The sequence below is a fragment of the Etheostoma spectabile genome, chromosome 14 (assembly GCF_008692095.1).
Source record: "Etheostoma spectabile isolate EspeVRDwgs_2016 chromosome 14, UIUC_Espe_1.0, whole genome shotgun sequence".
Taxonomy (NCBI): domain Eukaryota; kingdom Metazoa; phylum Chordata; class Actinopteri; order Perciformes; family Percidae; genus Etheostoma; species Etheostoma spectabile.
In genome coordinates this window covers 16737689-16754446 of record NC_045746.1, presented here as the reverse complement: position 1 = coordinate 16754446, position 16758 = coordinate 16737689, and the positions used below count along the sequence as shown (strand labels likewise).

Genomic DNA, 16758 nt, shown 5'->3' with positions numbered 1-16758 from the left:
AGTTAACCATAGTCCTCATAAATCAACCAGAGTTTAAAATTTCAACACAAAGAAAGTGGAAGGTAACCGAAAAGAGTGAAATCCGGCGGAATTCCCGGCTGCACCGGAGCAATCCCAGAAGTGAAACGTTATGAATGTAGACTATCTACAATGCAGTGGATTAATAATGGTTGCAGTTACCCTTAACACAGTGATTATTGATTGTGCTCTGTTTTTACAGCCAGACCGAAGATAGAAATCCAAACAAAAGATTTGTTTTTTTTGGCCGAAAGAGTAAAATATTCTAAGCATCCAGCTAGACATTTTTGCTATGCACGTTTTGTCATTCTCTGACTAAGATGGCTTGACAGTGGATATTTAAAACAAACAAAATGTTTTTTTAACTGTTGTTTGGCCTGTTATGCTTGGTTTACAGTGTGTATAGTGACTACATTCCAACATATTCTTTCACCTATAAGTGAAATAAATGAACAGTATTTTTTGGATGTTAATCAGTATAGGAATCAGAGTATTTGCTGTTAAGAAGAGTTAAACCTTTACTAAGAAATTACATGGAGATGCAGATGTTGGTATCTGACGTTCTCAGAGCTGCATAACCAGGTGAGGCAGAGAGCTTTAATTATTCAATGCTCATAAATAACAGCAAATGACATTTTCCTTTCATGTGCAAGGCTCACATTTCCCAAGTGTCGCTACGTACATAAAGACTCTTACGTCCTCTTTGAGGCTGGTACTTGTTCTAGTACACATGTGGGCATGTATTGTGATTTACAGATGTGTCTGTATAGGTTACTGTAGGGATCAATCAGGGACCAATCCAACTTTTTCCATATTGATGTGTATTGGCCAATTATTTTATACCGATCCAATACCAGTTTTTATTAAATAAGCTGTATGCCTCGCTATGTGGAAGTGACTGGGATCATTATTGTATGTGTAAGGCAATATCAGACTTGACTTAAACATTGCTTTCCTTACTTTGTAAAACAAAATGTAACAAATAAATGCATAGATGATATACATTTACATTTATATCGTGTACCAAGAGGGCATGACCAAGGGGTGTGATCAAAGTCCTATTTTTCTTTCCTGCTTACTTTTTAATATTTCAGGTTTACAACTTGTATATTAACAGAAAAAAAAAATCTGTTAGTAAACCACAGTTGTCTTCATAGGAAGCATTCACATACCACATTGTGTAACATAAAGTATGCGGTATTAATAATTAGATATTGTTAGAGGATTAATGCAGGGATTAAAGAGCATATACTGCAATATAACTGCCATAGGATGCAAATTGCATATATTTACTTCATTCTTTCCCCCGCTCTTCTGACAACCAAACCTTTGTGGGTATTTAAAACAAAATGTGAATAAGGTGGTTTAAAGAATAAATAATATGTGCTAGTGTAATTTCTAGATTTTTATTTTAGATGAAAGATCAGCAATGAAGAGTAGCCGCCTTCTGGTAAAAAAAATATCTAATTAACCTTAGAGAAGGTAACTTCACTCCAGTTTGTGGTTTAGTGCTCATTTGTTATGTAGTGTTGTCTTTTATGATACCGGGGAAAATTAACCGCTGTGTTAATTTTATCACACCGTCTCTATTGAATGATGTCTATGACCTTTAGCCCTGATCTGCAGAACCAACACAGATACAGAGAGTGACTCAGTCTATGTAATCAGTGTGTGAAGACGAGTCTTTTCAGGGCCACTGATACTCACATTTGTTTCAATGCACAATAGCTTGGAAAAAAAACTCAACATTTTTCATGTAAAACAAGGGAAAACTTACTTTTTTAATTTGTATTAAATACTTTACTTCAAAAACAATTTTTAGTTGTTTTGATGTTAGATGTTGTCCTCTAGTCTTTTACAATTAAAATGCTTATGTGGTAAGAGAATAAAGAAATACCTGTCTAGTTGTGACCTTTTTATACGTTTTCTTTTTGTAAAATAGCAGCTGATGCTGTTTAGTAACTCAATGAGGCAATTATATTCTCATGACCTTTTGAATAACAACATAGGGCATCACATTGATGTGTGTCACCTGTTTGATGACAGTGAGTCAGGATATGCATTACAGTATTTGTGTAGTTTCACAACCTTTTCACCTTTTACTGTTAGTCACCCACGCAGTCCTTCTGCCATTTATGAACGCCAAGTTTATAATCGTACCGCTCCCCTGAAACTTTCCTGCGAGGCAGAGAGGAGAGTTTCAGTAATTTGTTAAAGGCCAATTGATTCACTGATGGAAGATCAACTCAGGATTACTGCTTGGCATATGACAGCTTCTTGACATTCAATTTATTGCATTTTTTAGTTTTGGCAAACAATGCTGATGGTGATGATAAAATTTTTATGATTGTTTTGACCTTGTAAATATGCTTAGCGTAAATGGATTTTCAAGAGTCCACAAATTAGGAGAAACCAGATCATAAGCAGAACAATTTTCATAACAGATTTGAAGGTTTTATTGTTTACAATAAACTGAATAGATTCCTGCTTGGCTTTTGTCCTGACGTTTGAGAAAAGGTTTGCAGATGTAAAAACATACAAGACCAAAGGAGCCAAATGCAACTGTTTTCTCAGGTTTTAACATGATTATCTTGGTGTTTATGTATGTTTTATAATTAAGCCACACACCCACACACACACACTAGGGAGCAATATTGTGTTTTAGCATCGTCATCGCGATGTGCGCATGTGCAATAGTCAAACCGCAGGACGTTGCGAAGTTGACGCTAATCCTTTTTTACTGCTTAATCGAAAAGTAAACTTTTACCGTTCTCCTTATACATGATTATTACCAGCTGAACCTTAAATTTTGCAATGCCCTTCCCTAGAAGGCCCTTTAAAATAACAAAAAAAACTTGCCTGGCAAGTGTGTGTGATGCTTGCACAGGAGAAAAAAACACAGAGGGCCTTGCAAAAGAATTTGCTTAGAACAGTTCTTATGCTGTAAACGTAGAGTTGACTTTGTAACCCTGAAATGTGAGCTGACAGCGTTTTGCACAAAATCCTCCTCGCCCACACTATTTGTAGGTTTTATGATTGTGTTTGTGCAGAGTAGAGTGAATCCAGCTGCAAATGTTGCTTCATTAATGTTCTTCACTTTGTCATTTCAAACTCATCCAGTTTCTAAAAGAAATTCAAATGATTTCAACCATATGAAAATAAAACTCTGATAAGAAATGAGGCAATCAGCGGTGGCAATTATGAGGCCTTTACAAACTGTATTTGACATTGGATGATAATATTCAACGTTGAGTTTTAAAATTTGCATTGTTGGCATCACATGCTCACCACACCCTGAAAGCCCTGCAGTAGGCTACTTCAGACGCTCGCTCTGTTTATTCTGCTTTTGTCATCTTTGCCTGTTTTGTTGGATTTATCCAGGTCCCTGACAGCATCAAGGACGCCCACAGCAGCTTCAGAAGTCTTTGCTTTAGAAAACCCGCCACCTAAAGCCGATAAGGAATCGGTTGACAAAATGAATTCAGGCTACAGCAGCCTGAGCACCAAACTGTCCATAAAGACCTTTTCTCCCCCTAAGGACGATGAACCCATGTATCGTTTCCATAAATTATCTCTGATCACTGAGGCCAATACAACTGAGGCATGCCAGGATACAGTGGACTTCAGTAAAACAAGCACAGCTGTTACTGAATCAAATGGAACAGATATCAGCTCAGATTACAAATGGAGGAATAGATTTGAGGGTGTTTCTCATTATAAACCATACAAAACGGACACCTACTCAGGTACTTCCTCCACCTCCTCCTCCTCCTCTGCTCTGCCCGGGGCATCAGCATACCAAAACCTCAGCAATGCCTCCTCCTCTTCCTTTTTCAAGGAACACATTACCATTGACAACCGGCTGAGTGAAAGGACCAAAGATTATCTGAACTATGAGAGCGAGCCAGCAGAAGCACTAAGAGATGAGTGGAGGAGGAGTTTGGTGGAGCAGGAGGAGCCCACTGCACCTGCAGGTGAAAGACAGGGGCAGGGAGAGGGAGAGTCAGAGAGGATAAAGTTGCACTGGGACACACAGCTCACTGTGTCCAGCTTCTCTTCAGCTCTACCAACCAGCCACGACGTCATCGACAGTTTCAAAGAAGGAGACGACAGCGACTCAGATAGTTTTACTGGAGTGTTCAAGGCCACACTGGTGGAGCTGGTCTCCGATCCTGCAGCTCCCCCCTGCACTCCCCCTGCCTCCCCCGACGAAGACTCCCCCAGCCAGTTCGACATGGATAACCTGGTGGATACCCTGAAGAGCATGGGACCTTCCCTAAGGCCAAGGAACATGGGCTTACGTGGGCCTCCTCCGGTCCTTGTTTCCTCCCTGCCACCTATTGTTGAGGATGCTCCCATCACTGTCACCCCTGACATCCCTGACTCCCTCACCAATACCACAAAAAAGATGGAAGCAACGGGCAACCCTGCCGAGTCCCTCACAGGACTGTACGCTCTGCCTGCTGACCTGGGACTGAAGAAAAATTTCCAAAGAGACACTCGTTCACCGCTGGAAATGATGAAGCTTAGCCAGCAGGTAGAGTACATTCAGATGCAAGTTCAGTTAACTATCTCTGCTTAGTGAAAACCTTCATAGTATTTCCAAAATGCATTACAAATTAGGGTTACGTTAATTTCACAGAACAACTGAAAAGTGTTATTTTCACCATTTATTAAATGAGTAGGAAAATGTATATGTAGGCTCATGCCACAAATATTTTATATTATTATTATTATTCTATTATGTCAGATTTACTGGTTGTTTATGTTTTGATAGCTAAGTAACGGGACAGAGTGCGTGTTTAATTTGCATGTTTATTTTGTGCGTGAAAAAATAAGTGCAAATGCTGGATATAACGAATTTTAATGTCTAAACTAATTTTATGCATGGTTATGGTGGAAAATTTGGTGTCTAAATAAAAATAGAATTTGACAATTGGCAATGGAAATGGACTTAGCAATTTAATCATGATGTATGTGTAGTAGTCAACTTAAACTGTCCAAATGAGCTATACTGGGATGGAAACTTGGCTACTGATTGTGAAAAGAGATGTTAATGATAACACTTTTTAATTCCATTCACCTCCATTATATTGTAGTAAAGGAAGACATCTCGGAGACAAAAATCTGTGTATATGTTTGTTTTTGTAACTTGGGTAAATCCTTTAACTTATTGCTTTACTTACTTGCAGGACCAGCAGCAGCCTGGAACAAAAGGCCTGAACTTGCCCCTGAGAGCATCTGCTACCAACAGTTTAGTAATGAGAAAGTCATCTGACTCTTCTCCTGAGGAAATAAAATCCCCAGTGCTGAATGGAAATGGACTACTTCCTACTTCTCGCCTAGACAACAGTTTAATCTTTAGAAACCACAGGTCAGCATCCATAGATCAGACTTTGGAAAATGGAAAGGCCCATGTCCCACTCTTCCGCACCGGCTCACTACCTGAAACAGGGCCTTCAAGCGATCGCATAAGTCAGGGGCCGAAGGAGCTTGGTGAAAATGGCACTGGAACAGAACCAGCAGGGTCCCGCTTTGAGCGCTTATCTTTCCTTTTGAACTCCTCATCCACCTCATTGGGCTCCTTAACCGGGGCTGAAGACGGCAATGCTCGTATGAGTCGGCCTCCACTGCAGGACATTGGCTCGCCGCCCTCCAGCAACAGTCCTGCGCGCCTTCTCAGCCCCACCGGCTCAATTGACCTCCAGTTGCCGTTTACCACCACAGACTCACCCTTATCAATGTTTGGCAAGACACAGGGGATAGGGATGGGGACTGATGTAGGTACTGGCCCACTAGGCACTCCCATCCTGCAGAGGAACTTCAGTGGAGAGGGCACTGTGGGAATTCAGAAGACTTCATTGTTCAACAGTATTAATGGAGGGTCCCAGTTCCAGAGCCAAGAACTTGAGTCTGAGAGGAATTTAATATCGAAATACAGGGCCTTTCCTGATGCTTATGTAAGTACTGCTAATATTTTTTTATGTAGTCTAAGTATAATTATTGTTACTTAAATTACATTTAAATATATAACACATCAGGTGAGAAATATCTCAGTCAGATAAAGTTACATCTAGTGCACAAGTATGATGTTGCCAAGGAAAATGGGAATTTTCAAAAATATAGAACTAATATATATATATAAGTAAGTGCAGGCTTCAGTTCAGGGAAGAGGTGTGCACACAGTGTATAAAAAAAGCATTATTTCTGCACTCCAAAGCAAGGGTAAATGGAAGAATGCAGTAAAAAAAAGAGGCAGTTTTCCTGTAATTTCACACTTTGTTTAACAAAAGAGAAGTCCAACATTTGCAAGGCAGTTTAAAGTTTTGTGAGGCTTGAAATGGTAGTTACGTCTATGGTAATACCATACAGGAAGAAACAGAAGATCCTCTACACATATTTCTGCCTTTGTGCAATATCCATGTTTACTTATACTGTTGGCAGCCTCACTGTCAGATTGATTCTCTTTGCTGTTGTAAAAAATACAAATAACAGGTCAGGTTAAAATAAGTAAGAGCAAATATTTCAAATGTGGTTTGTTGTACATACAAGAAAGCATCCTCTTTGTGTGGCATTTCCTGGTGCCCATATAGTTTCACATACTGAAACATGTACCATTTATAGAGCTTCTAAATTCAAATATTTGTAGAGCCCCAACAGGCATTAATAGTGGAGGTGGCTTATGATTCAATTAAAGTGAAGTCAGTGGGATCCAAACCCACCATTCAGGTACAGGCTCTACATACTGAGCATCTCAAAAACACACAGAAAAAGGGTGTGTACCCAGTGCTGCACTTGTTCTCACATGCATGCATTCATATCAAGGGCTTAACTGATTAGGACATGTCATAAAATGATTTCTGTTGGCATTAGAGAACATCTTCTCACACATGCACTTATGGTGGTGCACAGACACAATCTGTCCTTAACAAACAGCTTTTTTCTTCAAAATAGATTTGCATGACGATGCCAATTTAAGTTGTTCTTCCCATTTCACACCTCAGCAAAGAAACCACAAAATGTCAGGCTTACAAATGTCACACTTAACCATTATATAATCAGGCAGTTAGAAACCCCAGAACTGACCTCTGTGGGAAGATTGCAATGTAGTGACGAGCGGGAAAACCAGCCTTACATTGAACTTTTTTAACTATGTAATATATAATTTGTTGATTTTTCTTTTTACCCCTCCATGCATAACACCTCCTGTGTAGTTTTAGTACAAATGTTTGCACAGGATGTTAGTTCATGTTCAAACAATAATTCAGTATTATGGCTTCAGCAGCTCCTTTTCCCAGGCCAAAGCATGCTGCCTGACCAACATTTCATACTACTTTTTCAGAAAGGGGGAGTCTGTCCTTGTCCTTGTCCTCTGTCATCACACTTGTTTATAAAGTTGCATTCCTGTCCATGATTACTACTACAGAAGTGTGTGTGTGTGTGTGTGTGTGTGTGTGTGTGTGTGTGTGTGTGTGTGTTGTTGGTGGTTTTGTGTGTGTTGTGTGTGTGTTCGAGCGTGCGTGTGCACGGGAACACGAACAAGGATGCATACAGCTTCATCCTCCTTTTGCTCTTGTTAACTACCTCAGGGAGAGAGAGAATTTGCAAAACGTATTCATGACTTTAAGGGACTTTTAACCACGCTGGACTGATGTACATATTTCTTTTTGTCAAAGCTTCAAGAGGAATACAAGCTGTATGCTCCTCCATGCATTTAAACCATCAGAGACACTTTCTCATCATTTAGTCCTTGCAGAAGACTTTTTGCTTCTCTCTGTCTCTACTGTGCTCCCCGCCCATTCCAGCTAGCTGTCTGTTCCTGCACAGGCACAGGCACCACACCTTGCCTTTTTCAGTCATCCTCTTATTTCTGTTTGTTTTCTTAATGTTTGATGGAGTGGAGTTGACAGCGAGAGATTTTAACGCTGCAGGGTGAGAGACAATGACAGATCTGCTCTCTTCTATGAGTTTTGGTTTGCTTTGTTAATCAGTCGTGCATAGCACATGTTCATGCTTTTTAAAAAAACAAAATATGACACATGCCTCCTCAGCATTATGTCAAGTTAGTTTGTTAGTAAATGCTTTATTGTTGACAGAGTTGAAGGTTTAAAATTGCTTAAGGCACAAAGTCATTTTCAAAAAATCATTTATTCCGCTTATGTTACATAATTGATAGACACTGTTATTTGTATGTCAATAGTCATCTATTGTCATAAGCTTTTTATATTAAATTATTAATAAATATAATTTATTTAGTATTTGGTTCAGTTTTTGTTATCTGGAAAAACCTGAAAAAATTACTTTCGGACATTATTTATATATATATATATATATATATATATATATATAGTACCAGTCAAAAGTGACTGGACACGCTTTTTCATTCATCTGAACATGAGCATGTCTAAACATTTGACTGGTACTGTATGTGATTTGCTGAAACTGCACATTCCATCTGTGGTAACCAATTTTATGGGAGAGCAGATCGTGAGCCCAGGCTTCTGGGAGGGAAAGGAACAGAAGGGGAAAAAGTGTCTGTTTGAGTTTATTTCAATTGGGCATCAAGGCAGCAGTAAACACTTCACTCCCCATGAATGAGGCCGTTATTTGACCTTGTTTTGAGCTGTATAGGGAAGGCAAGGAGCGAAGGCAAGAAGGGAAGTATATAAAGAAAACATACCCAGATTTATACCTGCAGCGAGTAAAGCATTGACAACACTGGGGCTGAATAATTTATTGTTTTTTAAAGCTAAATCACTGCTATTGCCTTAACAAGTTGTTGCATGTGAACATTTAATCAAGTTTAATGTAATGACATGTTTGAATGTCATGATTACATTTGAATATTATTATTTTATTAAAGGCAAAATGCAAAGCACAGATGCATTATTTTATCTGATTTTATTAATGTAGAGACACAAAGTATTCGTGTTTACAGTATGTTTGGTACAAAACATGTTTTATAGACAACCAATACTGGCCTGGAGGTTAATTTATGGATCACAATTTAAATTGCAATTGCTATATTGGTCAGAAATGGTCAGAAAAAGTTTTCCTCAAATCATTCAGCCTGATCTTATAACGGGTTCAGTCTGGTTGGCCTCTGGGGTTGGGTATCGTTCCAAAATTTTTGATACCGGTACCAATACCATGACTTGGAAACAGGTTCCTAAACAATCCTTGTTTTGGAACCAGTTTTATGAAGAAAAAAGAAATTACAAGATTACATTTTTTAAAATCTTTAATTTATTTTTTAGCTCCTTCTACATAAGCCCTGTCCCTGCGTGACTCTATAAAGTGAAATGTAGATAGCCAATCACCAGCATTATTAGATTATGGTAGAAGCATGCTGTATGCGTATTGGCTCACTGACGATGATGAGATTTACTCCTATAGGTATTGAAATCGGGTATTGATTGGTGAGGCATTTTTTGAATCCTTGATACTTTAGAGGCAATTTAGTCAGTGCCTAATACATATTGAATCCAGTACCCAGCCCCATTGGCCTCTTGCTATGGTGCTCAGTGGAAATAAGAAATACAGTCCTAATATTTGACGCCTGCATTGTCCGGTAAATTACCGATGAGGGAATCCTGTGAGACTCAAGTGTCTCAGTCAGACCGGTTAAGATATTTTCTTACTCCTCCATTGTCTCAGTGTTTCTCACTCATGTGTTTAGATTAGGTTTTTCTGTTGAGTAAGCAATAGCAGCATGTCCTATAACAACATAAGAATATGACAGTATGAATACTCAGTACAAATATACAAATACAAATAGTACAAACATACAGATGACATTTTTGGGCTTTGCTTTGGTGAAACACTTGTTTCTCTCGCTTTTTGATTCTACTTGCCGAACAATTGCTGGGAATTGACAAAGTTTTTTTTGATTTGGCTCTGTGGTGGGATATTTGTTGTATCGAGTGTTTGTGAACAATAATGAGTCACTCTTTTATTTATGAGGTCAGTGCTGAAAAGGCACCCTTCACCCCCTCAGCTTGCTTTCACTGAAAATGTAAACAGTCTGTTGCACTTTAGTAAAGTCCAAATGCTATTGTGTCCTATACAATTAGATACATTTGGTTGAGATTGTTATTTTCTTAAGAATATATGTCATTAAAAATAATTCAAAGTAAATTAGGGAAAGGTCTGACACTAATGAAATAAGATCGTCTGTGGGAGGCCCTCTTTGCTTGGTAACACGATCCAGATGATGGCCTGTTTTCTACAGAGCTTTGGGAGAGTAGAAGCCAAGGGATACCTGGGACCAACACACACAATCAATCTGGTCAATCTATATACCAATTGCATGGTGCTTCCACATTCCAAGTTGCACAAGCAAACATCCTAAATTTTTTAGCAGCATAGCAGGTGAAATTCGAAAGGTAGGGAAGTACACACCATACACAAACACACAGGTGGAAAAGTAGCTTAATTCCAGTGGAATTTTTTCGAGCAAGTGAGCTCATACTGTTGTTATCTGTAGTACCAGAAAACATCAGGTTAAACAGCTACAGGGGAGGAATGTTTAGTATTTCGGTCTTTTAAAGAGATGCTTGTTCTGTCGTGGAGGATGTCCTCTCTTACCACCCTGACACCCCCATAACCTGTTAAACAGGGTGCAATGAGCAGTGTTTGGATTGTTGGGGAATGTGTTAATGTTGGACAAGTTAGACACAGGTTGTACTCTAAATGATTGCTAAAGTCAGTAATCTGAACTCAGCTAAAATAAATGTAATAGGTGGCGTCTAACTTTAAAATTGGTAATGGTAATCAACTGGTGCAAGTACTTTATGTATTAATGAAAAAACAAACTAAAGAAAATACATTTAATACTATTAGAAAGCTTGCTAAAATATGTTTTATTTGTCCATAGCTTACTAAAGAGAAGGAGCATGGAAAGCTCAATCCTCGTCCTGGAAAGGTGAGTCTCCACACAACATACACTCTTAAATACTCCTCAACCATGTGCTGCTGAGATACATGTGCAAGTTTGCCTTCAAAGCTGACAGCTGACACTGAATAACCTGGGACCAGGAATTAATCAATTCACTGTAAAGACTGTGTTTCTTTCTCTCTGTTTGCTTTAACACTGGCTAGTTAAATAATCACTTCTTTTTCTCGTGCTGAAAAATGACATCTATAGACCACATTCATTTGGGGATCTGAAGAATGGAAAGGAGACAATAGAGAATAAAGCGTCTAAATATAAAGATTGCCATTATCATTTATTTGGTACAGATAACCATGATCCCCAATACTATGGATTATGACTTAATATGACCCAGAAACTCAAACATAGGTTAACAAATAGAGAGAGACTGAGATGTGTTTAGCTTAGCTATACTGGTACAAGACCACAAAATCAGGTTTGTGTCAATATGTAATCACACAAAAATGCTTCTTAATCAAATTTCTTATTGCAGATTAATTTTAGGAAATAAGTACATGCAATGTATTTACAGCAACATGTTAGTCTAAGAGAAAATTCAGACCGATGTTCTTGTTTTGTAAAGAATTACAAAAAGGTATGATATAATGTTATTATGTTGTTATTCTTAGAAGAATATTCTAGCGGCTAGTTTACTAAAGGCAGTTTCTAGCCACTACTGTTAATACTGTGTCTGCATTTAACAAATGTGTTTGTAATGTATATAGGCGAACGGTGAGGTTCTTACGGTTGTTACAAAAGCTTTTATGTAAATCTCAGTGTGAGGGCGTCCATGTGGTGTGGCATTATGCTGTTTATTCACAGAATTTTGGTTAACACGTGTCCTCCCATAACTTATTTCATAACTTTTTTTCATAAGAAGTAGCAGATTGGTTAGTGGTAAGACTCTTTGTTCTTCACCAGATAACCAAAACATCTTTGGTATTTAAGGCTCTGATTGTTGCCGTTAAACTGCACAGCTATTCCAGGGCATAAGGTTATTAACTTTTAAATGTCAGGCCTGCTTCTGCATGCAGCTGCAGATTGTCCATTAACAATCCTGAATGCTAAAGGTGGAGCTGGCATTTAGGATCAGGGTGCATGTGTTCTCTTCTATGCTCCAGGGCCATAGACCTGAATAAACAAAACATGTCAGTACTGCAGAGAACAGGTTATTTAAGAAGTTACTGTCATCAAATTCCTAAAGAAAGATACATTTCCCTGCACAGCTGGATCGCTTTTGTGCAGTAATTCTTTGTCATTACTGTATTGTTTGGTCTGCCATTGTATGATTTTCACCATCCCGAGTAAATTAAAATGTAAAATTCATTCACACCTGTGTTGCTAAAAGTCTGCGCTGCTGAAATGAACAACGTACAGTAGTAAATCCCCATTATGATCTATTCTTACGTCTGTCTACGTTTTCTCTAGATGTATATCTTTGACCAGCCAGGGATGTGTGGCCAGAGGATTGAGGTGCACAGTGATGTCATCGACGCCACGCCCTGGGAGCTTCAGGAGACCATCTCCATTAGGGTCATCAGAGGAGGGTAAGTGGCTAACACAAATTGTCCCTTAACATATAAAATAGAAATAGAATAGCAAAATACCTAAAAAATAAATAAATAACAGGAATTAAAAAATAAAAATAAGAGTAAGTAATGTAAACACTATAAACACCTCTTTTATATACAGATGAGTGAGAATACATTTATAGGTATACAGATGAATTTAATGAAACATGGCATATTGCACAGGTCACAGTAGGAGGTTACACAGAGTAATAACTATACATATTGCAGAGTATTGTGAAAGTGTTGGCCCATTTTGCTGCTCAGGACAAACTATCTTAATCAGGGGTAAGAGGTGTTGCCAATGATTGACGCCAGCTTGGCTAACATCCCCCTCTACCCCATCTCCTCTATGGTGGTCAGTGGGCAGACCAGTACAGAGCTAGCCCTCTTTACCAGTTTGTTGAGTTTTTTTTTTTTTTTATTCCTCTCGGTTTTCCCGGCTCCCTCTTCCTCCGCAGCACTGTGGAGATTGGTCTGGCAATGCGAGACTACCGGCTCCCTACCTGCAAAATTGCAGCTGCAATGACATTGTCATAGAAGGATTCTAACAGCATATTGCCCACACCAAAGGGCCTTAGTCTCCTCAGCAGGTGGAGACAACTTTGGCCCCTTTTATATAAGACATCTGTGTTTTTGTGTACATCAACAGCACAATTAAACATACATTTTGCAGTACAGTATAGTATGCCAAGTGTTTTAAGTATACTTTATTTTGCTGCTTTGCCATCTGCTTAGAATTAGTATGTGTCATTTAATTGGTTCACATATTGTATGCCCGACAACCAAACATGAGGCCATGCACCAACTCATGCAAACAGATGCAATTTTCACCAACTCATGCAAACTCATGCAATTTTCATTTGTTTCCCCTTGATTGTTTTGCCTAGTATAACTTTTGTGAATCATAGCAGTAAACAAACATGTGCTTTCCTCATGCCACCACCACATTCTTGGCACTCAATTAAACCTGAGACTTCCTGAAAAACTTAAAAATTGCAAAGGTAAATATGATGACACCACCGCACCTTGTTTTCCTTGGAAAGTCTGTAATTAATAAACTCCTCTCTCTGGACGCACTGCTGTGGCGTCAAAGCAAAACAGCTATTGATGTTCTGTGGAAATGCAAATGCCATCAATGGTTAACACACCCACACACAAGCTTAAACGCACGCTTGCCTCAGATGTGGAATGTTTTATTAAACACAGCCAACAGCGTGAACCTGCAGTAACACTGACGGTACTGCTCTGACCTGTACTACTGCCAGCAGGTGAACATTATCTTGGCTTCCTTTAAAGGAATAATTATACAGTCATCTTGTGCATCACGCACTGCATCACTGCCTAAACCACAGCTAATGCTGTAATTAAAGAGTTTAACCATACAAAGGAAAACGTGTTTCTTCTCACATAGTCTCCCTTTAACAAATTCATTATAATTATGTCCTCTCCTCCACTGAAAGCCTTGGTCTAGTAGCACAGCAGCAACTGTATGAAAAAACACATCAAACAATAGCATCCCTAATTTGATATGAATACATGCCCAGAAGAACTGCAGCCCAGGTTATACATCAGAGGTTGTAACCTCGTGCCCTTTTCCCCCCTAGATGGGTGCTGTATGAGAAGCCTAACTTTAAAGGGGAGAAGATTGCTCTAGATGAGGGAGACATAGAGATCACCTACCCCTTCAACCCTCCAGAGGAGCAGCTGCAGAACGGACAGAAAGAGGGTGAAGAGCAGAACGGAGAACAGAGTAGAGAAAAAAGTGATATGCAAACAGAGACCAAGCCAGCCAGGAGGTTCATCATTGGGTCTGTTCGAAGAGCTGTCAGGGTAAGTTCACTTTGTTGTTTTTGCCTTTTGCCAACATTGTTGTCATGCACCCTCCATTCAGATCTAATATGATCAGTTATGATAAAGTACAGTAGAAATTTGTATTTTTTTTAAATTTGTTTGTATTATCGCTTTAACATTGTTATTGAATGCAAAAAGGCTGAAAGATATGTGCTCTTTAACTCAGGAGCACCATCTAGTGTGAGATAGGAGATGGGAGCGAGCGCCTGTTCTAAATTTTAAAAGTGTATGAAGTGTCAAAGATTTTAAGGAGTGATCATCTTCATTCATTCTGTATGCGGCTCAAAAATTTGGTCCTAGTTGTGCTTTAATATTTTAGTTGTCAAATATGATTCTGCGTATTAAAGAACTTGTCAGTCAGTATGGGGTTTAATCTGTGTCAAGCTGTGTTTTGCTGGTAAAACAATCCATTTGGATCATGATTTGGGTCTCAGTATAGTTCCCACTGAGGCAACCACTGCATAATAATAATAATAATAATAATAGTAATAATAATATTATTATTATTATTATTATTATTATTATTATTATTATTATTAGATTGAAGCATTACAACCTGTTATTTTCTGCATTGCATGACATTAATGGATGCTCTCTGCTCTGCTTCAGGACTACAGTGTCCCAGAAATCAGTCTTTTCCCAGAGGAGAACGCTGAGGGGAAGAAGGTCATCTTCAGAGATACGTCTGATGATGCCAGGATTTTTGGCTTCCCCATCAAGGCTAACTCTATCATCATTAATGCTGGACTGTGAGTTCTGAATTCTGAGTTATCAGAAAATGTGTGATCCTATTGACGTTACATAATAATGTTGTTCACATTTGAAATCAAATGAATGTTTCTTTTAATTTTTTCCATCTTTTCTCCTGCTCAGATGGCTCGTGTACGCACATCCCTTCTTCCAGGGTGTACCACGTGTCCTGGAGGTAGGGGGGTACTCCAACCCTGCGGCTTGGGGAGTGGAACAGCCCTATGTGGGATCACTACATCCGCTTAAAGTAGTAAGTGGCACTGTTATATATAAGTATTATAAGTATTTACTATTTCTGTTCTTTGCTGATTCTGTATATTTCTGCATAAAGGTACATTACTGGTCAAAAGTTTTGGGTCACTTACAAATTTCCTTTCAACTTTATTAGAGACAGAATACCAGCTGATCTGAGTGGGTGGCTGATCTTTAATGCAATAGCTACATTGCCCATTATAAGCAGCCATTCATCCAATGTTCCAAAGGCACATTCTGTTTACTAATCTGACATCATTTTAAAAAACTGACAAACATTGGAGAACCCTTTTGCAGTTATGTAAGCACATAATGTAATGTGAACACTGCTAACCTGGTTAAAAAAAACAATGCAACTAATCTCAGCTGGTATTCTATGTATATAATGGAATGCAATGGAAATGTATAGTTACCCCAAACTTTTGACTGGTAGCGTATATCCTCTGATTTCTTACAGTAAGTTCATTTATATTTTTCATCATAGGGGGAACCAAGAGTGGAAAATATGAGTGAACCACAGGTAAGAAAACTCAATTACTGCTAATAAATTGCTGCTAAATCTAAGTAATACTTGAGACTACTTGAGGAGGGATTACTAACACTGAATAAGTTATAAAAGTGTGCCCTGATTGTAAATGACACTCTCTGACTCCAGATGGTGATCTACGACAAGCCATACTTTACCGGGAAATCGAGGACCATAACCACAAACACGAGAGACTTCATGACCAGAGCAGACCGGCAGCAGACGGCCTTTATGTACAGCGTTGGCTCCCTAAAAGTCCTTGGAGGAATGTGAGTGCTGCTTTGCAATGTTTGTATTCACTGAACCTTGCAAAGACATCTCGGTGGTCGTGAATGATTAAGTAAGATTATGTATTACTGCTGCACAATTCAGGTGAAGGGTAATATGTAAGGGCTGAAAGCCAATATCAAATAATCTCTCTGTTTCTGCAGCTGGGTAGGCTACGAGAAGGAAGGGTTCCGAGGCCACCAGTACCTGCTGGAGGAGGGAGAGTACCATGACTGGAGGGTGTGGGGAGGCTGTGATCCTGAGCTGCGCTCTGTTCGGGTGATACGAGCAGTGAGTTGCGAGAAATATTTCAACAGCAGTTAGTTTTTGTTCATGAGTAGTAATTAAACTATTTTCATCCAAACAAAAAGGTAACGGGTGCCCTAACTGGATAAAAACTGCAGATTAAAAAGTAGTAAAGGCTGAATTAGAAACAGTACAACCTTGACTAAATCAACAATAACATTATTGTCGCAAGGGAAGGTTTTTGCTGAAGAACAGGTGGAGGGTAGTAGGACATTTCAGTCAGTCCTGCAGTTAATGAAACAATAACCGTATACCTTTTTCCTACATCCAAACTGGGCTAAATC

At 38.9% G+C, this 16758-nt stretch overlaps 1 protein-coding gene across 1 annotated transcript in view; it reads left to right on the top strand.

The window, feature by feature from the left end:
• Window positions 1-16758, top strand: part of crybg2 (crystallin beta-gamma domain containing 2) — a 44866-nt gene that overhangs the window by 22646 nt on the left and 5462 nt on the right. The window contains exons 5-14 of the mRNA XM_032535571.1: window positions 3400-4555; window positions 5211-5978; window positions 10895-10942; window positions 12380-12498; window positions 14127-14352; window positions 14983-15122; window positions 15247-15373; window positions 15860-15895; window positions 16031-16170; window positions 16333-16459. Coding sequence (XP_032391462.1) covers window positions 3400-4555; window positions 5211-5978; window positions 10895-10942; window positions 12380-12498; window positions 14127-14352; window positions 14983-15122; window positions 15247-15373; window positions 15860-15895; window positions 16031-16170; window positions 16333-16459 — 2887 coding nt within the window. The remainder of the gene's footprint in view (window positions 1-3399; window positions 4556-5210; window positions 5979-10894; window positions 10943-12379; window positions 12499-14126; window positions 14353-14982; window positions 15123-15246; window positions 15374-15859; window positions 15896-16030; window positions 16171-16332; window positions 16460-16758) is intronic.